We start from the raw sequence: 21,870 nt of genomic DNA on the forward strand, positions 1-21,870 counted from the left end.
TTTCTGTTTCTTTTTCGGTTTCTTTGTGGTGGTGGCCTGCGCCACCTCCACCTACTCAAAGCTTCATGATGCTCCAACAATGATGGACGGATTAAAAGGCAGAAGTCTACGTGACCATCATCATCATCAAGCCCTTCCGTGAGAACCCTAAATCCAAAGAGGACTGTTTCATTTATGTTAGGTAGAATGCCCAGAGGGGACTGGGCGGTCTCATGGTCTGGAATCCCTACAGATTTTATTTTTCTCCAGCCGTCTGGAGTTTTTTGTTTTTCTGTCCCCTGGCCATTGAACCTTACTCTTATTCGATGTTAATTAATGTTGATTTATTTTGTTTTTTATTGTGTCTTTTATTTTTCTATTCTTTAATATGTAAAGCACTTTGAGCTACTGTTTGTATGAAAATGTGCTATATAAATAAATGTTGTTGTTGTTGTTGCTGTGAACTTGCTGGGAAGGGATCTTATGACTAAGTTGTTAGTCTCAATTTCTTCAACTGAACAAGGATTTTACTGCTCCATTCTTAAGCTTCTATGCCAAACCACACACCCCAAGTCCTCTTTTGCTGCATGGACCCTTCACATCTCACCGCTTACCCTCCTCTTGAAAGCCCTTCATTCTTTCCCCTAATGCCTATTTCCCCACTTACAAGTCCCGGACACCCTGCACTGTACTGCCCAATATTTCCCGCTGAAGTAGACACTCCTTGGTTAGAATCTTTTCTTTCCTCCAGCACATGCCCTGAAACTTTGTACATTCCATGTATTTTTGTTTCATCTACTAAAGCTGCTGCTTCAGTTCACCTCACATGTTCACAAAGTATTTTCTATCTAGGTGGTTCAGTGCCCCATGTCTCTCTAGCTAAATCTGACACCGTTCGCTGGGTTGAAATTGGGGACTGGGTTGAAAAATGTCTAAATAGAACTGATTGGCTGTACGTTGCGCCAGGTATTTTTGACACCTCAGACCATCTAGTTACTAAAGTATTAATTCAGATTGATCTGCCAGTTGTTCGCTCCTGTGTCACCCGTCTCTCTCTTTATGATCATTGCAAACTGATAGCATTCCATGGCTCTATTCAATCCTGATACACTGTGGTCTCAAGGGAAAAATTATTTTGGCAGAATAGCAACTTGTGAACCTCTAATAATCTTTCCAAAATCCTCCTTCCATCCTCGCCTTGCAATATCCCTCTCTCCCGAGGCTGAACTCGGAATTGCTGCTATACATAAAGATCTCGTTGAAAAGGGGCTATAATTCCTATTAAATATTCTCCTGTAAACTCTCCTATCTTGCCAGTAAAGAAAGCTGATGGTTCTTGGTGCTTTGTCCAAGACCTCAGACAAATCAATTCTGCTATCTTTCCTAGAGCACCAATCGTGCCTAATCCTTCCACTATTCTGTCTACAATCCCTCCATCTGCATGTTATTTCTCAGTTATTGACTTAGCAAATGCTTTCTTTTCTATCCCTGTACATCCTGATTCTCAGTTTTGGTTTGCTTTTACTTCTCAAAACCGCCGTTGAACATGGACCGTTATGCCACAAGGTTATGCAGAGGCTCCTTGTGTATACGGCCAAGCGCTTGCTCAGAACCTGGAAGGCTTCTGGCCTGACAGGGGGAGTGCATTGATACAGTACGCCGACGATTTATTACTCTGTAGCAAAACAGAGAAAGCATGCACACAAGATACAGAATTATTGCTCAAGTATTTTGCAGAAAATGGGCACAAGGTTTCCAAAGCCAAACTGCAGTTAGTTCAAACCACGGTCAAATATTTGGGGCATGACATCACTTGTGGTACCAGAGCTCTGTCAAAAGACCGGATAACCACTATTCAAAACCTGCCCAGACCGGTCACAAAACAACAGGTTATGTCTGTATTGGGCATTTTAGGTTACTGTCGACAATGGATTTAAAATTTTTCTGAAAGAGCACAGCCTTTGCAAAATCTAGCTAACACTGCTGAACTTCCTCTTTCTGGCCGCATACAGTGGAATGAGCAGGCTGAGAAGGCTCTATGTGATTTAAAAAGTGCACTACTCTCTGTGCCAGCGTTAGGGCTCCCTGACTATTCTCGTCCATTCACTTTGTTCGTGGACTAAAAAGGGGATATATGAATGCAGTATTAACACAGCTCCATGGAGAAAACAAAGGCCAATAGCCTATTTTTCGAAAAAATTGGATTCAGTGGCTAAGGGACTTCCAACCTGTCTCAGAGCAGTAGCAGCCACAACAGAAGCCGTGCTAGCCAGTACAGATATAGTGCTCATGAGCCCCCTAACAGTAAAGGTGCCTCACGCGTACACTCCATTTTAGTACAGGCCAAAACTTCACATCTCACTACTGCTAGGGCAATACACTATCAAAACGTACTCTGTACTCTGTCAAATGTCACAATTGAAAGATGCTCTACTCTAAATCCAGCCACTCTTCTTCCAACTGAAAAGAAGGGAGCCACACAGCTGTCATGACAAAATAATTAAGGTCATAAAACCCAGACCAGGGGCCTCATGTATAACGCCGTGCGTAGAACTCGACTATAACATGGCGTAAGCACAAAAGCGAAATGTGTTTACGCACAGAAAAATCCAGATGCAGGAATCTGTGCATACTCCAACTTCCACGTTCTTCCGCTACATAAATCCCGATCAGCGTGAAAACTAACGCTTGTGCACGCGCATTATGTTATTCTTTGAATATGCAAATCAATATAAATCGCCCTTAAGCGCAGCCTTCTGTGAAAAGACAATGGGAAAAGCACGGGAAAATAAAAGAATTTCAGCGAATACCAAGTGGAGGCAAAGGAAAACATACTATTTGTTCAAATAAACCGTGGTATAATCAACAAAATGAAGTTGATCGAGTGACATAGCGTGTTGGAGAAACTTGAAAGCTCACATTCACAAAATCGCACAGTGCCGGAAATAAAAAAGAAGTCACATATCAAAGTTGCCGTGAAAAGAAGAGTTGTAGCCCACCGCCTGAGTGTCATATGAAAGCTTATTAGGGTACAGAGAAAAAGGCAACTTCAATCTCGACATTTCCACTTTAATCACGTAGTTTATTTTGTCATTTAGTAGAACATTATAAACTTCATCTTAAAATCGTTTAATTAACCAGTTTCTCAAATCACATCGTAATTAAAGTAGCACGTTAAATGCTTTGTTTTGTATTTGATCTTCTACTCGTATGTGATCTATGTGTGTGAATCACTACTTGCTTCTTAAACTGGCTCTCTTCCTCCAACTGGACACAGAGTCCATTACATTTGTGATAGTACAGCTCTCTGAATAACTAAAATACTGAGATGTATACGTGATGTCATTTTCATGATGATAGAAGCTAAAGCACGTTATTCAACATGTGTTTCATGAGCCTCGTGCTCATGACAAGCATTTATCTTTTGTCGAAATTTGTCGCCATGCTTTTAGCTGTGTTGTTATTTTCTCTTTCTGTATTATATTCAATATATATTGGTGCGCCCAAGAGTCCTTGCTTTTCTTTCCCCAAGTAACCGATCGCCATACAATCAGCTCTGTAATAGACGTTAAGCCATCTGTAAGCTTAGCGCCGATTCTTCAAAACGTTTAAAGAACATTGAAATATCTTCGTAGTACATGTTTAATTATTCTATCCTTCACGACACTCCCAGTGAAGAATATAGATTATTTAAATGAAGTTAAAGTTTTATCTGTATAATTTAACAAACATATTTTGCTGCATTTCACCTTAAAAATTATATCGTCATCATATGTAAATACGCTTTATAAAGTGTCCCAGGTTGTGAGATATTATAACTGTAGTGCAAGTTTACAGTGGGGTGATTGTACTTATAAGTACAAACAGTTCTACAAGGTGCAATTGATTGAGTGCATTTAAAGTTTTGGGATTAAACTGTTTCTGAACCGCGAGGTCTGTACAGGAAAGGCTTTAAAACGTTTTGCAGTGGCTGAGACAGCGTGTCCTTAAAGCTGTATACCGATAATTCTCTTTCCGATCAGCTGCTGCTGTGATTCACACTCAGATACAGTGACATAAATACTCCGAGTCGTGCAGTGAGAGTAATATGGAAAAAGATGATCCGCTGTGGCAACTCCTAACGGGAGGAGCTGAAAGAAGAAGAAAAAGAAGAAGAAAAAGAAGGAGAAGTGAGAGTAACAACGCTAAAGCAGTTATGGTATTTGGAATACTATGGCTGTTCCTGGACCATTATATTGTTATGAGTTAATTACAATCAGATGCATTACACTAATAAACAATATGCGGTTAGTTTCTGTGTATTTATAAAGCGCGTCATGAAAATAATGAGTAATCACACAGGAACAGTACCATTGCTTTGACGCTGGGTGCCGCCAGTTTGCAAAACCGAGCGGAGAACTTGCGTACGACAAGGCATGAGGTACCGTGGAAAAGTGCGTGGCTTTACGCCAAGTGTAGGTTTTATACATCGCGATTTGAACATGGAAAAGTTCTTGCAACATTTCTGTGCGTGACGCACCGCTTATACATGAAGCCCCAGACCTGCAGGAAACTCCACTAGAAACAGGAGAAGTACTCTACGTAGATGGATGTTCCTTGCGATTGGATAATGGAACACCCTTAACCAGCTATGCACTGGTCAAAGGTGACCACCTGCTGGAGGCAAACCAATTTTGTCAAGTTTAAGCGCAGGCAGCTGAATTAATTGCTCTCACCCGAGCCTGTCAGCTGTCAGAAGGAAAGTAGTAACCATTTATACAGATTCCAGGTATGCTTTTGGAGTCTGCCATGATCATGGAGCATTGTGGAAATTAAGGGGATTCAAAACCAGTACTGGTAAACCCATCCAACATCAGAAATTAGTCAATCCCTCCTCGAAGCTATAATAAAACCATCAAGACTGGCAATAGTTAAATGCCAGGCCCACGCTGGGAAACAAGATCCTGTCAGCACTTTGCTAAACAGGCTGCCTACAATAACACACCAATCTTTTATTTCAACAGAAAGACAAAGACACTGATAATCAAATGATCTCTTTACAGAGTGCAGCCACGGACAGAGAAAAGAGAAAATGGTCCCAAAGAAGGATTCCTCTCTGATGGGGTCTGGACTCACAAGCAAAATAACAAACCTTTCCTCCCAAAAGCTTCTTTTCCAGGTATGGAAAGAATCGCACATGGCCTGGACCACGCCGGAAAGGATGCCATGATTCAAGATGTCGAGACATTGGGAAGCCGTAGGCTTCTCTACGTATGCAGAGCAATTCTACAGACGCTGTGCACTATATCAAAAATTTAACGTAGGTAAAGGTACCCAGGTAAGTCCCGTCGTCACACCTAACCCAATGGGTCCATTCAACATCTTCAAATGGACTTCATTGAACTAACAGCATCTAAAGGGTACTGATGGTGCTTGGTAATTGTCGATGTGTTCTCCCGATGGGTGGAAGCTTTCCCTTCCAAACATGCAGACGCCAAAAGCCTTGATAAAAGAAATCATTCCAAGATGGGGAATACCACAAAATTGCAGACTGATAATGGTACCCATTTTGTGAATTTAGTAATCAATGAACTAACCACCTGGCTCCAAATTAACGTGCATCACTATTGCAAGTACCACCCTCAAAGCGGAGGTATAGTAGAAAGGTGCAATGGCACCCTGAAATCTAAATTGGCTAAGAACTGTGAGCAGACAAATTTAACTTGACCTGACGCTTTACCCCTGGCCTTAATGGGATTGAGAGGGAAGACACACTGGCAGTTGGGACTGTCAGCGTTGAAATTCTGACTGGACGGCCCATGCCTGTCAGCATGGTCATTGGCAATGTCAATCTGCATACTGTGGACAATGATCTTATTTCCAGTCTTACAGGTCTCCTAACATCCCTGAAGAAGGTCCACGAGCAGGTTAACCAGGCTTGGCGAACTAGTCCTCCACCAACAGAGTCACAGATTCCCTCGGGAACCTGGATACTGGTCAGAGACACCAAGAAAGCACTGGCATCAACCTCGCTGGAGGGGACCATTCCAAGTGCTGCTATCCACACCTCACGCCGTTAAAGTCGAAGGACTTCCTGTCTGGATTCACGTGTTGCATTGCAAAAATGGCATTCATAGCTTTACTAGTCTTAATCTTTTCTATCAATCTGACTTTAGGACAAGGACAAACAGGTGGTGACCATTGGACTCACCAATTGAAGCAAATACATGGGACTTTCCACGGTAACTTTAATGGTTTATATCCACTTTTGGCTCTTGGGGCCAATGGTTCAAATCCATTTTGTTTCCCTTTTAGTTGCTTTAACTGTTATTCTTTTGATTTGCTGTTGTCTTATTCCGTTAATCCGTTATTTTATCCAGAAGTTTTTCACTGCCTCAACAACTAAAGCTTATTTCCTCCACACAGAGCGCATGCATCTTCTTCCCCAGGCCCAATTCTCTTCCCAGTCTTCCCTCGATCAGGACTGTTTAGCTTAAACCCTCTTATTATTTAAACTTTTAAGTTTAAAAGGGGAATGGGAGAACATGCAAACTCCACGCAGGAAGGACCCGGAAGTAACCCGGATCCCCTAACTCGAGGGATAACATTATATATGTTATTGTACATAGGGCATTGGAGGTTTAAGGGCACTGGTGTATATACAGTGTATTGCATTGAATAGTGTGGTGTTTTGAGAGAACTGATTTCTGTATGTTATATCAAACAACTGGGCGGTAGTGGTTCCTCTTGTAGTTATGAGAGCACTGATGATATAGGTATGCTAAAACGTATGCTATTTGAGTCAGATAACCCTCCCACAACTCTAATCTTAACCACAGTGCAACAATGCAGAGCTCGGGAGGTCTGCAGCTGGACTCTATTGGTGCCCATTGGAGTCAACTCCACATCCTGTAGCACCTGGGTGGAAGCTCCAAGCTTTAAAGGTACGTGTTTCCTTGCTTCCGCAGCTGTTCATTTGAATATAGCCAAAATAAATATTATAGCATAAATTATGCATACAACACATGAAAAAGAGTAAAAACATACATTGCCAATAGTATTATTTTGTTGAACTGATCTATACACCTTCTGCTGTTGATTATCGCTTACTGTACAGTATTTTCCGTCTTGAGACCGCAGAATTATTCAGCATGAGGTTCACATTACAACTTGTGATTAGCTTCTTATGCGACATTAACTAATAACGTGCCACGTCTATGAATATCCGCTTTGCGCCGATTGTTTACAAACGGTGTGCATGTGTCAAATCAAACTTAGGGTTGTGCGCATTTCAGTCATCGTGCTTTGTGTCCCAAACGGTATGTTATAGAAATGAGCTCATGCCAAATTTAGAGTGAAATCGAAAGCAACAGTTCCCGCTGAATTGTGTTTAAATCGAAACGAATTAATTTCCAGCTAAACAGGACGTGCAGGTTGGTAATGTCTTAACGATTTTAACACCGCAGCATGGAAGCGACGAAATCCGGGAGATCGTGCTCGTAGTACTTCGCCGTGCACGCGCTTTTAGTGCGCAAAGGCATGCTTTCGTTTAATGTACACGTTCATTTCCTTGTTTGTACATAACAATGATTTTATGCAGCTCAAAACGTGTTAATGTCGAGACAAACAGAACTTGCATATCACCGCCTATTTACGAACACTGCGGCAATGGTCAACAAAATCCGGTGCGATCGGTTACTGGGTCGTGGCACCTGCGCACTCGCTTTTAGCTTGCCATACCACGAAATTATAATAAAAGACACGTTATTTTAATCCAGGCGACATTTTCTGCACATAACAGATTGCCAGATTGATAAGAAGAAACTTCAGCAAAATAAATAAAACAGCCTCATAATATTCTTCCAGTTCTTCACATTCCTCGCAATAAATTAAGTCAGTGTTACTAAATGAGCATTATTACATATATTTTGCAGTGCGAAAATCCTAATGGTTTAGTTAGGTTAAGAGTTTATTGGTAGTAGATTTTCAAGAGTTGGTTTTTACCTTATTAAACCACTTTTGACAGTTTCTTGAAAAAGTAATATTTATACAGTTCAAATGATTGTTGTTAAGCACGCACCAAAGAGCCGCCCAGCATGCAATACAATAATAGCAACTTTAGTATGATTAAAATATATTCAGTATAGTACAAAACCCAAAGTTGAAACAGACTCATGAAGTATGTGCACTTAGATTACAGGGTGCCTTAAATCCAGATTCTAAAACTCATGAGTCAGCCACATTCTGAAATTGAGCAGTTTATATGCAAACAACGGCAGTTTCAAATGAATACTGAATGTCTGAACATTAAGTCCTTCATTTATTAGGACAGAGTACACAAATGGAGTAAAACAAAAACTTTGGAAATTTAAATTAATGTGAGATGCTTTACAACTCAGCTATGCTCATAAAGTGCTTACATTTCTTTTAAAGTGTATTTTTACTTTCTTTAATTTCAAGTATGGAGTAAATAAAAATTTTGTGGACACTGTAACTGGAGAATAAATACACAATTTTTAGGAAACTTCCTGGACTTGTTAGTTTTAAGAAATTATTAGGTTTTTGAGTAAATTGCAACTTTTCAGCTTCCAGCTTTTAAAGTTCAAAGTTTTTAAAACTGTTGCCAATGACCACCAAAAAATGGGTCAGAAGCTCACAATATTTGGTATATGCATTTAGGACTTTAAAAGACAAAAAATTCTCAATTTTGAGTTCAGCCTAAAGCTTTCAGATATTTCATTTCAAAATTTTCAAAACAGTAGGTATTGAGACCAGCTATGTTATATGGGTTGGAGACGGCGGCGCTGACGAAAAAACAGGGGACAGAGCTGGAGGTGACAGAGTTAAAGATGCTAAGATTTGCACTGGGTGTCACGAGGATGGGCAGGATTAGAAATGAGTACATTAGAGGGTCTGCTCAAGTTGGATGGTTTAGAAGACAAAAGTCAGAGAGGTAAGATTGCATTGGTTTGGACAGGTGCAGTGGAGAGATGCTGAGTATATTGGGAAAAGGACGCTAAGGATAGAGCTGCCAGGGAAGAGGAAAAAGGAAGGCCTAAGAGAAGGTTTATGGATGTAGTGAGAGAAGATATTCAGGTGATGGGTGTGACAGAGCAGGATGCAGAGGACAGAAAGATATGCAGAAAGATGATCCACTGTGGCAACCCCTAATACAATACAATTTATTTTTGTATAGCCCAAAATCACACAAAGAGTGCTGCAATGAGCTTTAACAGGCCCTGCCTCTTGACAGCCCCCAGCCTTGACTTTCTAAGAAGACAAGGAAAAACTCCCAAAAAAACCCCAGTAGGGAAAAAATGGAAGAAACCTCAGGAAAGGCAGTTCAAAGAGAGAACCCTTAGGTTGGTTGGTTGGGCGTGCAGTGGGTGTCAAAAAGTAGGGGGTCAATACAATACAGTACAATACACAGAACAGAACAAATCTTCAATACGGTATAAAAATAAAAATTTTAGAAGTACGTTGCAGAATTTAACAGTGGATGATATCACATAATATGATTTGGATATGTTTAGAGCAGTCGAAAGGAGAAAAAGTTAACTCAGATTATTAGGAAGCATCAATTACACGTTGTGCTTGTATATAATTAATTATCATGATGTGTATTTCTTTGTGACAGTTATTTGTCTTTCTTAATTTTCTAGCCCTAAGTAATGTGATGGATCGTGTGTCCTCCTGTTACATCTCCTGTAATTTTAACAAAAGAAAATAAATGAAATGAAACAGTGTTGCTCAAAAAATCTAAGTCCAAATATTTTATATTTTTAGTTAGATAAAAAATATGAATAAAAATTAAATGAATGCAGACTAAAATAAACTAAAAATAAATAAAATTCAGTGGCATTATATGTTGCATATAGTTTTGGTAAATTCACACCATATACTTTGCTCATGTGGTAAATGTGTAGAAAGTCACAGCAGTTTGCCATTTTTTTTGGGACTTGGACGTAAAACGTTCAACATGCATACTTTCCCTATACACTAAATGTTATCAAGTCCAATATTTATAGAGCTACGAAATTCATGTGGCATTCATCTTAACATTTAATGGTTCAGAGTTAACAAAATTAGAGTCCCGACTTTGGTATTTTAAACAAAGTTTAATTACTGTTATTGTGGATGTGCACTAACAACTTGCGTCAGAACACTAAGCGATTTGGAGATTGCACAGAGTGAAGTTCTGCTTTCATTTAAAAGTCTGAAATCCCACAAATCATCATATCTAGATAACATTTAGACTAGAATGCCTAAGGAGTAAGTAGAACCCTGACACAAAGTTTTCAAAGATCACTGGACATTGGGAGAATTCCTGTAGATTTGGAGGTAGAAAACGTTGTTCCATCATATAAAAGGATGATACAGACAATCCAGGTAGCTAAAGGCCAACAACCTTAACATGACTCAATTAATGAAGCAATCAGTAAGAAAAAAAATCGAGCATCACATGGAATGAACAGGTGTGTTAGTGATTAGCGAAACGTTGGTCTAGACAGGGAAGATAGTGTTTTCACTCATATGATAGAATTCAAAGAGAAAGCAAGAAAAATATATGATCACAGAATTGTACAGTATATGATATTACTTAGCTTGATTTTCAGGAGGCTTTTGATGAGACTCAAATGAAATGCTTATGGTCAAACTAGAAGAAGTGGGAGTTTAAGGACAATGGGGTAGATGGATGCTAATTTGGCTTAAATACAGAAGGCAAAGGGTTATGTTAGGGGGAACCTTTCAGGATTTGTTGATGTTGAAAGTGGTGGCCTCAAGGGGACAGTGCTACTTACACTGATCTTTCTAGTATACTTTATATAAATAATCTGATAAAATTGTAAATAACAAGGTGACCATTTTGCAGATGATGCTAAACTAGGTGGAATGGCAGATAACATAGAATAAACTGAATCATTACAAAAAGCACTGATAAGACTCAGACTTGAGCCAATTTGTGGTGGATGGAATTTAATACAAGTAAATGTGAAATATTACACATTGGAAATAAAATCTTCTATTTACATACACAATAAGAGGTTTGAAAAGTAATACTGCAGTAGTTGAATTGTCACATGTTCAGAATCAATTGAAAATTTTACTTGAATGTATGACCAAATCTCCACCTCCCTGTGCACCTTTATATATTAGGCAGATTTAATTTTTTACAAATATTGTGACCTAATTTCTTGACACTTTCAATTATATCTAGTCTTAAATCATTATGTTGGTTAATATTTGAAATTTCCATTATATTGCATATCATTAAATATGCATTTTTTCATTTAACTTTGCTTTTCTTTTAGAATTGCAACCCAAACACTCCAAGCAAATGGAGAAACTGCTTAATGCTATTCTTTATTTTCTGCTACTCATGGCTGTTGACTGCTGGCCTTTTGATGAAGGTATGTTTATATTTTAATGGTTTTGCTTTGTTTGTTAGCATCACACAACTTTTGATGATACCATTATTACTCTGTTGCTGGTGGACTCAGCTTTTTATCTTCATCAGTCTCTGGATTTCCCCTTTCTGTACAGTTTTCAAATCAGGTTAATCTGTTTAATGCTTTGGGCGCTCTGACAGCATAAACAAATAAATAATAGTAGCATTAAATAATTCATAATGTGAAGATGTCTTTTTACACCAAAAAAGTAATCCTTTTAATTGAAATAACATATAAGCATACCCACAAAAAGAGCATACATAGAAGTTTTAAATAGAAGCAACTTCACAAAACGCATAGTAATCCACAAAAGAAGGCATCCTAAGTTGCAGTCACCTCACTGTCTTATCATAGACACATACTGATACAGACATTAAAATACAAATGCATATCATTCTCCACAATGTAACTGCTTATCTTATTTCATTATTCTATATTCCGTAGTCTTTTGCACATTTCCTACATATATATAGATGTGTATATACAAATATATATTTCTTTCTTGTACATGTAGAGATGCTACTTTGTGACAGTTGTATACACGCATACACATGCACAGAGAGCAAGGTAAAACCGGAGTCCAATTCCTTGTATGTGTATATATACTTGGCCAATAAAGCTGATTCTGATTCTGATTCTGACAACATTCAAACCTTAAAATACAATCATTCTGAAATTATGTTTGAGCTTAGTTTTGAATTACATGATTTAACAGAATGTTATTCAAAAACATGTGCCAAAGTACTGTGTTACAATCAGTTGCATTCTTTTATTACTGTTATTTTTAAACAATGTTGGTTAAAGCCCATATGGAGCCCCAGGACGAGCAGGAGGATGAAGTGGCAGAGATTCGGTCGCCCTTCACCCTTGGTGTCTGATGTGTGCGTTACTTTAATCCTCTTGTGGTCCACGTTGCATACCAGCCCTTGGGAAACATGCTTGTGGAGGTCCGGTGAATGGACATGTGGAGTGGGACAGAGCAAGCATCGCTTATGTTACATAAATGGCGGTGTTCCTCGCTTGCCATAGCATGTGTTCAGTTAGACTTGGAGGAGCACTTGATCCTGATGCGCACGCCTCTATATCAAAAAATCGCTCCTCTGTGTCCAGTGGTGTGTTTGTGTGTTAAGTGTTTAATTCCGGAGTACGTGAAGCTTGAGTTTCTATAATGGTATCCTGCTAGTGACAGCACTCAGCATCATATGGATTGACCGGCTCTGTTTCAGAATATGATTTATTGTTACAAAGTGTATTTACACAAAAATGTAATTATTTTCTCTAAAGTAGTAAGGAAAAATTCAAAATGTTCTAGCTTTGTAAACATTTAACATGGCCCTCTAATGCGTCTGAATTGTGTATCTTTTCTAACTGGTTATAACCAGGATGAGGTCAGTACACTGTCGTTTGGTTTGTATTTGTAAGTTCAATGATCAAAAAAGGATTCTGTATTAAAAAATAAAGCATTTGCTTTTGGGGAGAGAGGGAAACACATTATTGTCAAAAGGCATCCAGTTTACATTTTGCAACAACTTGCTATTAGGACGTAAATGTTGCCACTCATCAGTCATTGGAGCTGTTATTTTAAGTGAGTTGTAGTACATAACTACTTACAAGATTGTTTCTAGGCTTTTACACTGATTTTGTGCTGTGCGGATAATGTAAGGTGAGAGTAATTTTGATAGCCAGTCAACATAAGGAATGCTGGAGTAAGAATAAGAACACTGTGAGAAAGTAAGCAAGCACTTTTGAAAACTTAAGTGAACCCATCCATTCTTCTTTCTGGCCTGTTTATCCAGGGCAGGGTTGCAGAGCAGCTGAAGCCTATCCCAGCAAGCATCCATTGCAAGGCAGGAACAATCCCTGGTTTACTTAAGCCAACCCCTTTTGAACACTCACAACCATTTAATACGTTAATAAATTAATTTGCTTTAATTTTGGAAAGTGCTATTACTTTAAGCCCACCCTTCCTGGAGTCAGCACCTATGGATTACTGAGTGTCTTACTCACTAGTTTTAATGGTAGAGAAAACACTGAATAGTATCTGAATAACATTAAAATCACATCTGTTTTTGCATCAATACAGCAGGATGGATTTTTTAAAAATTTTATTAATTTTATTGCAATCAATCCATACAAATGAATCCATTTTACAAAAAGTAGAATTGAGAACAAGTCGACCCCCACCCTGAGAGAGAGAGAGCAAGGCAAACGGAGTAAGAGTTAAGGCTTGTAAACATACCTAAATTGATAAGTTTGATAAGTCAATAGAGATGAATGGAGAAGAAAAAGAAATACAGAAATAATTGCTTCCTCTGTGCTTTAAGAGCTTATTTTAAAATATTACTGATTAGATCCTGCCGTGTTTTGAAAAAATCTGTACAGATCCTCTAACTGAGTATATGATTTTTCCAATTTCAAATAGTATAAAACATCGGTTTCTCACTGACTTAAAAGAGGTGAGTTAGGATTCTTTTTATTAGGATGGATTTTTATAAAAATTTGGGTTATTAGTAAGACGGCTCAACTCTGAACTCAGGCTACTAGTATTTATTTCTGCCAGTGTAACATAAAATAACAGCTATGAATTCATAATGATTCAGAATTTAAAATAAATATATAAATAAATAACTGGCATCAAGTAATCGTTCCTGCCCTCTAACAAGTACATTGCATGCCGGCATGCTAGGTTGTTCTGTAAAATCTGAGTAGGATAAACTACAGAAAAGGTGAATTAAAAATCTAATTTCAAAGCAAACATAAATATTTTAATATCTGGCAAAATACAAGCATTTAAAAATTTCTTAGAGTAAGAGAATAAGAACAACAACAACATTTATTTATATAGCACATTTTCATACAAATAATGCAGCTGAAAGTGTTTTACATGATGAAGAGAAAAAAAGACAAAATAAGAATTAAAATAAGGGAACACTAATTAACATAGAATAAAATTAAGGTCCGATGGCCAGGAGGACAGAAAAACAAACAAAAAAACTCCAGACAGCTGCAGAAAAAAAAATCTGCTGGGGTTCCAGGCCACAAGACCGCCCAGCCACCTCTATGCATTCTACCAAACATAATTGAACTCAATCAGTCTTCATTATATTCAGGGTTCTCATGGAAGAACTTGATGATGATGGTCATGTGGACTTCTGCTCTTTAATCCATTAATGTAGGAACATCACGGTACTTTGATCAGGTGTTGGTGGTGCAGGTCGCCACCCCAATAAAATGGAAAAGAACAGAAGAGGAAGTAGGGGTTAGTATGGATTTAGAATATGAATACCATGAATAATAATGATAATTAATTGAATATACAGAGCATCAGGATTAAACTAAGATGAAGCTATGAAAAACCATGTTAAAGTAATGTGTTTTCAGCAGTTTTTAAAGTGCTCCACCGTATTAGCCTGGCGAATTCCTGTTGGCAAGCTATTCCACATTTTAGCGCATAACAGCAGAAAGCTGCCTCACCACTTCTTTTAAGTTTAGCTCTTGGAATTCTAAGCAGACACTCATTTGAAGATCTATGGTTACGATTTGGAGTGTAAGGTGTAAGACATTCTGAAATATAAAATGGAGCAAGATTATTTAAGAGTTTGTAAACCATAAGAAGGATTTTAAGGTCAATTCTAAATGACACAGGTAACCAGTGTAGTGACATCAAAACTGGAGAAATGTGCTCAGAGTTTCTTTTCCTAGTTAGGATTCTAGCAGCTGCATTCTACACTCGTTGCACTCGATTTATGTCTTTTTGGGTAGTTCTGAGAGGAGTGCGTTACAGTAATCTAGGAGACTGAAAACAAAAGCAAGGATTAATTTCTCAGCATCTTGCAATGTCTAAGGGTCTAACTTTTGCTATATTTCTTAAGTGAAAAAATGCTGTCCTAGTAATCTGATTAATATATGATTTAAAATTCAGGTCAGAATCAATAGTTACCCCAAAATTCTTTACCTCCGTCTTGACTTTTAATCTAAATGCATCAGGTTTATTTCTAATAACCTCATTATATCCATTATTGCCAATCACTAAAATTTCTGTTTTCTCTGTATTTAGTTTGAGAAAATTACTACTTATCCATTCAGAAACACAAGTAAGACATTGAATCAGTGAATCAATAGAGTCGGGTCATCCGGTGCTATTGATAAATATAGTTGTGTGTCATCAGCATAGCTATGGTAGCTCACGTTATGCCCGAGATAATCTGACTTAACGGAAGCATGTAAATCGAAAAGAGCAGCAAACCCAGGATAGAGCCTTGTGGAACACCATATAGAATATAATGGGTCTTTGAAGTATAATTAACACAACTTACAAAGAATTTTCTACCTGCCAGGTAGGATTCAAACTAATTTAAGACACTGCCAGAGAGGCCCACCCAAGAAGGGGCAGCTTGTTAAACAATCAGATCAGTTAAAAATAAGAGAGATGCATCAACTGGGAAACTGGTTGGAGTAAAACCTGCAAACACTAAATACTAAACTTAGGAACTACTGACATCAAGTGTTATTAGATTGATCTGCCTTTTCGTCTGTTTAAAAGCAACCTCATGAGCTGAATCACTTGAATGTCTGTCCAGTGTGGAAGTTTTGAATTAACAGCAGATACATTTTAATTTGAAAGGAATTTGATACATAGAGAAACCAATTTCTTCACAAATATTAATAAGCCTTTAAGATGAAGTAGTCTATTAATTTGAAAATTTTCTTGATTTATGCTTGCCATTACTGTAAATGCATTATATTCAGAGGATAAATATTAACGATTCATTCCAGGTCTCCTGCTTTGATGAATGCAGTTTCATCCAATTTATTTTGTTTAATGCTCTTCACAGAGTACAGTCTTAAAATCAAAATGTTCCTAGATAAAATGCAACAACAGAAATATTTTAAGCATACATCATTTACACACATGAATGTACTGGTACAAGCCAGGTTGAATACTCAGTAAAATATTGCAATTGAAATTTGATTACCTTGAAGAAATCAGTTGACAATGGAGAGGAAGAAAACCTCAAAACCTGCTGTAAAAGCACAATCTTATCCCTCACTCCCTAGTTGCTCAATGTACCCTCACAGAAAGTGCTTTTGCCTGGACTCAGCCCTGCTTCCCATTCCTCACAGCTGTTCATGCAGCAGCAAAATGCATTACAATACATTTCATATATTGTCATAAACACTGCTTTTGCAATTTCACTAGCAAGTAAAATATTAATAATGATGTTGTGAGATGAATTGCCAGTGTTTATGCCTTGGCTGCTTTTATGGTTTGCGGTTCTGACAAGGACCAAGACAAATAATGGCCATTCAGTTAGTAAGACTGTGACAGTGAGAATAGTGAATGAAGTAAAAAGGTAGGTGGTCATAGCACCACAGGACAACAGCAGGGTACATTTAATCAGAGTCAGTCAGCACCTTTGGACTCAGAAACTCAGAAATCAAGTATCAAGTCAGAGTCCATACAATCTGTCTACCTTTTTCTTTTACAGTAGTAGCAATATTGTAATAAAGGTGGCCTGAATATTTCCAATTTAATGTCATGGTCCTAGGCATGGTCATGTCACTTGCAGAAATTCTCAAATGATTTAGCACTTATGGAGGGAATTGATAAATGGGATGACACAGAGTATTGGAGTCTGGTGGAGAAGTTTTTTCTGGGTGCAAAAAAAATTGTCTGCATCTTAACACCAGCAAAATCAAGGAACTGGTTATTGTCCGGTCACTACTCAGGGAACTGATGTAAAGGTGGTCCGCTCCTCCTATAAGTACTTGGGTGTCCACATTAATGACAGGTTGGATTGGTCTCAGAATGCAGAAGAAATATATAAGAAAGCGCAGAAGAGGCTCTTTTTCCTTAGGAGAAAACCTAAGGAAATCCTTCGTATCTTCTGTGATGGCTAGTGTAGTTTTCTGTGTTGTGATGTGCTGGGTTGGTAACACCACTTCAAGAGAGACCCACTGCATCAACAAGTTAATTAAAAGGGCAAGCTCAGTTATAGGACACACCCTGGAAATATCAGGTAGATAGTGTGGTAGTCGGCCCGGACACAGACAAGTGGACACGTTCATGTCACCCAACACATGTTTATTATACATTTTACAAGTACCACATACAAACCCAAAGTCCAGGCCACCAAATCAATGCCTTCTTCCTCTTCAGGCCGCCTCTTTGTCTCTTCCAGAGACCTTGTCTTCTTCCACCCGACTCAAGTCATCGTATGAAGAGAGCGGCCCTTTATACACACCGGATGTGCTCCAGGTGCTTTCCGGCAATCTTCCACCGGCACTCCCCAGTGTGGCGGAAATGCAGGCTGCATCCCCGAAAGCACTCCGGGTGTCCCTGCTCCTCTTCCTCCCAGCACTTACGGGTGTGGCGGAAGTGCTGATGTCCAGGGCTCCACAGGCATTGGGGCCCTGGCGGTGACCACAGGCCCCTACAGGGTTGAGCTTCAAAGCTCTATACCTGTGGTCCCCATAGGCATCAGGGTGGTCACCCCACATGGTCTGGGGAGGTGTAAGCCCTCCTCCGGTCCTCCTGGCGTCCCGGCCGGGTCACCCCTGAGCCATCTGCGACAATAGTCATGTAATTAATGAGCTGGGGCAATATCCAGCATTTTGCAATTAGCATTAGCTCGCCAGTCCCATTCAATTAATCCTTCCAAAATAACATCAAGTGTAGTTTGGAAAGTCCGTAAAGTCCTACTGCCTATCACATTACTTTGTTATTTATTTCTTAATGTTTGTGCAAAATTTACCCTTAACAAGTTTTCAAATGTGTCACCATGTTCTTGATTAACTCATTTCAAAGTAACAGTCTCAAAGCACCATACAAATTCCCTCCATTATTTTAAACACTTCAGTCTTGTCTTCTCTTAATCTTCTTTCACTTAAACTGAAAGGACTCAGCTCCTTTAATTTTCTTCATAATTCATCCCCAGTCGCCATGGAATCAGCCTAGTCAATTTAATTTGGAATTTTCCAAGTTCTGCTATGTCTTTTTTGTACAAAACTGTACACAGTGCTCCACATGAGGTCCAGTACATGATAAAACTTCAGCATAACTTCTTTATACTTGTACTCTTCACAATGTGCTATGTAACCAAGCATTCTATTAGCCTTCTTAATAGCATCTGACCTCCCATTGTGTATTCAGACCTAACATTTTTACTTCCTACTTCGTGTAATATGTTACATTTACTTACATTAAATTTTAGAGTATCTGCCAATCCACCTAGCTTGGTCCAATCCACCTAGCTTGGTGTCATCATGCAAACTTACCCAGCATGTTACTTATATTCCTATCCAAATTATTTATTAGATATTAAAAATAGCAGTGGCCCTACCACTGACTACTGTGGTGCACCACTATTAACATCTACCAATGCTGATATGGTTTCTAGCACCACCACCCTCTGCTTCCTGTATCTGAGCCAAGTTTGCGCCCATTTGACACACCACACCCTGAACTCCAACTTCTTTTAATTTGATGCCCAAACTTCTCATGTGGCACCTTATCAAATGCTTTTTTGAAAGTCAAGGTAAATAATATCATATGCTCCACTCTGATCTTGTCATTTTTGTTGCTTCCTCATAAAAATCTAGCATGTTAGTAAAACATGACCTCCCTCCTCTGAACCCATGTTGACTGTTCAGTAAAACTCCTCTACTTGCCATGTGTTGCTCAGTCGTAATCTTAATAATTCCTTTTATTAATTTACCTGTGATGCACGTTAAGATTACTACTCTATAGTTGCTTGGATCTGCCCAGTCACTCTTTTTATATAACGGGATAATATTTGCCATTTTTCAGTCCTTTGGAATTTCCCTATTGGGGTATGACTTCCTAAAATGTGTATCAAGGGTTCATGTATGTTTTCACTAACTTCTTTAAGAACACAAGTGGTCCTGGTGATTTGTTTGAGTTCAGCTTATTTAATATAAATAATATTTCTCCCAGTACAATTTTCAATTCACTCAGTACCTCCTTAGTAGTCCTTTTAACACTGGGAGGTTAACTACCACCTCAGAAAAATGTGAGTTTAGAACATCCGCTCTTTCACTCTCTGCATTTTTAAATTTCCCCTTTACTATTTGTAATGTACTTCACCTCCTTCTTGACTGTTCTTTTATTACTAAAATACTGAAAGAATCTATTTGGATCATCCTTTGGCTTATCTGATATATTCCTCTCTACCTGCCCTTTAGCTTCCCTAATATCCTTTTTAATATTTGCCCTTATGCTGTCATATGCCCTACAATTCAAATTGGAGTTATTAGTCTTACATGTCTTATATAGCTGTTTTTTATCTTTGCAGCTTATTTTCCAACTTTTTATTAATCCATTAAGAGTTATTTTAAATTTCCTGCTAATTCTATTATATGTAAAGTGTTTTAAACCTATTCTAGTACTCCTTGACTGTCTACATACTTAAAAGCCTCTCCCAATCCATCCTCCTAAAACTTTTCTCCTTAAACTACCAGTTTAGATTTGTCATCATTCTTGCTAGAACGGCATATTTCAATCAAAAGTTCACTTATTTGGATTTTTGTGAATCTACAAGGACTTACTGTATGTGCATTTTATACAAAAGAGTATTTTTTCCTAATTAAAAATATTATTAATGGATGACCCTAGCAGTCTGATTATTCAGGTGTGGACCCCTGAAGCCCATCCAGAGTGATGTGGGTATCAAAGACCACAGCAGTGCGATAGGGGGAAAAAAAAGAAAAAGTTTTGAAGGGATCTAGCTGCATGTTTTACTAATGAAAAGCACAAGCTAACCATTCAAAATTATGAAAAGACCGATCGTGTAAAAGAAGTGCAAAAACAGATCTGTGAAATACTGCAACTTTACATAGCACATCTAAAGTAACTCGATGACAAAATAGGTGAGAGTAAAATAAACAATGAAATTTTAGCTTTTGTGTTCAAATAACACTGTTTTTAAATAAATTTGAATTACATTTGCATAACAATGTTTGATCTGACAGCCCTATTGGTCAGACAGGCATCTTAACATATATCCTAAATTGCAGCATTTTTCAAATCAGGATTTCAATTTGAAATCAATTAATCTCTCTGTCCTAGTGTTCACCATGTTCTGAAGCCTGGTCATTTTTATTTCTTTGTGCATTAATGTCTGTCATTCCTCCAATTTTAGTGTCACATGCAAATTTTATAAAGTTACTAACTTTACTGGAGTCAATGTCATTAATATAAATGAGAAAAGGTAACGGTTCCAAGAGGGATCCTTGAGGGACTTCACTGGTGATCTCACCCCACATGGAACATTTTCCACTTATGTGTCCTCTTTGTCACATGTTGATTGACTAAAGTGAGATCCAGGTTTTTAGGTTACCTCGAATCCCTGCAGATTCTGGTTTTAGAATTAATAGTAATTTTTTTAGTTTTGAATTTTGGCATTTCAAATGCTTTATTGTAATTTCTTGCTGTAGTGTGCAATGTTCCTCTACAGTATGTACGTACGAATTGTTTTTATTCTGCGGTGATCTTTTTAGTTTTACTTTTTTAATAATACCATTTTTTATCTGTTTTGACTGATTTTTTTTGTTTTGATTTATTACTTTTAGGAATATATTTATTTTGAGATCAGGTCAGAAAGTCTCTAAAGTGACCTGGTTTATCATTTATAGTTGCAGAGATTTGTCCTTTCCCATTCTGTGTTTTCTAGAACATCCTAATCTCCATTAAGTCTGCTTTTTCCTCAAATTACAAGTCTTCTCTTTGATATATAGTTGTGTGTTTTCAATGATAATCTCAAATTTTACTGCTTAAGTATCAGTAACTTCTCTTTTTATTACTCTGTCTTTACTCATATTAGTAGAAAAGATAAGATTTTGACAAGCGTTACGATGTATTGTTCTTGAAACACCCTGGATGGCAGAACGGTTATTTGCGATTAGCACCATTTTAGTTTCCTCTTTTGTATTTCCATTAGAGGATTCCTAATCAATGTTTGGAAAATTAAAATTGCTGATGATCACTATGTCCTCTATACTGCACATCTTATTTGATCAACTAATATGCTGTTGTCTGAAATATTAGAATCAAGGTGACCTAAAGCAAACATGAATGACCAATCTTTGGCTTTCTTTCTTACTAGGCTGTAACAAACAATGTCACAATAAAAAATCAGATCAATTCACAGTTTTCATTCAAAGTGCAGTTGATCTTGGCCAACTGACCATCCAAGTTTATACTCAGTAGTCTGATAAGAAAATGAAATACTATCATCTTTGGATTACAAATTAGCACTATTCAGTCTAGATTTAAATGATAAAATGAAAGGGCTTTCTTTACACAAAGAGGTTGGTTATTCTACAACCTGGGGACATTGTTGCCCAAAGTTTTATCCACTGTTTAATTTATTCTCTGGCATCTCTGATAGACTAGTATTTTGTGATTGTTTTCAGAATATATATTGTACATTAATAAATTAAT

The 21,870-nt window shown here is 37.9% G+C and overlaps 1 protein-coding gene across 2 annotated transcripts in view; it reads left to right on the plus strand.

The window, feature by feature from the left end:
* Window positions 1-6,605: 6,605 nt before the first annotated feature.
* The window catches only part of LOC120524706 (butyrophilin-like protein 2), a 29,475-nt gene continuing 14,210 nt past the window's right edge, over window positions 6,606-21,870 (plus strand). The window contains exons 1-2 of one of the 2 annotated variants that reach the window (XM_039746517.1): window positions 6,606-6,902; window positions 11,271-11,369. In XM_039746517.1, coding sequence (XP_039602451.1) covers window positions 6,737-6,902; window positions 11,271-11,369 — 265 coding nt within the window. In that variant the 5' untranslated portion in view covers window positions 6,606-6,736. Of the gene's footprint in view, window positions 6,903-7,245; window positions 7,392-11,270; window positions 11,370-21,870 lie in introns of those variants that run through there. The other variant, XM_039746518.1, reaches the window with a different exon arrangement.

Source organism: Polypterus senegalus, chromosome 1 (assembly GCF_016835505.1).
Source record: "Polypterus senegalus isolate Bchr_013 chromosome 1, ASM1683550v1, whole genome shotgun sequence".
In the NCBI taxonomy this organism is placed as follows: Eukaryota; Metazoa; Chordata; class Cladistia; order Polypteriformes; family Polypteridae; genus Polypterus; species Polypterus senegalus.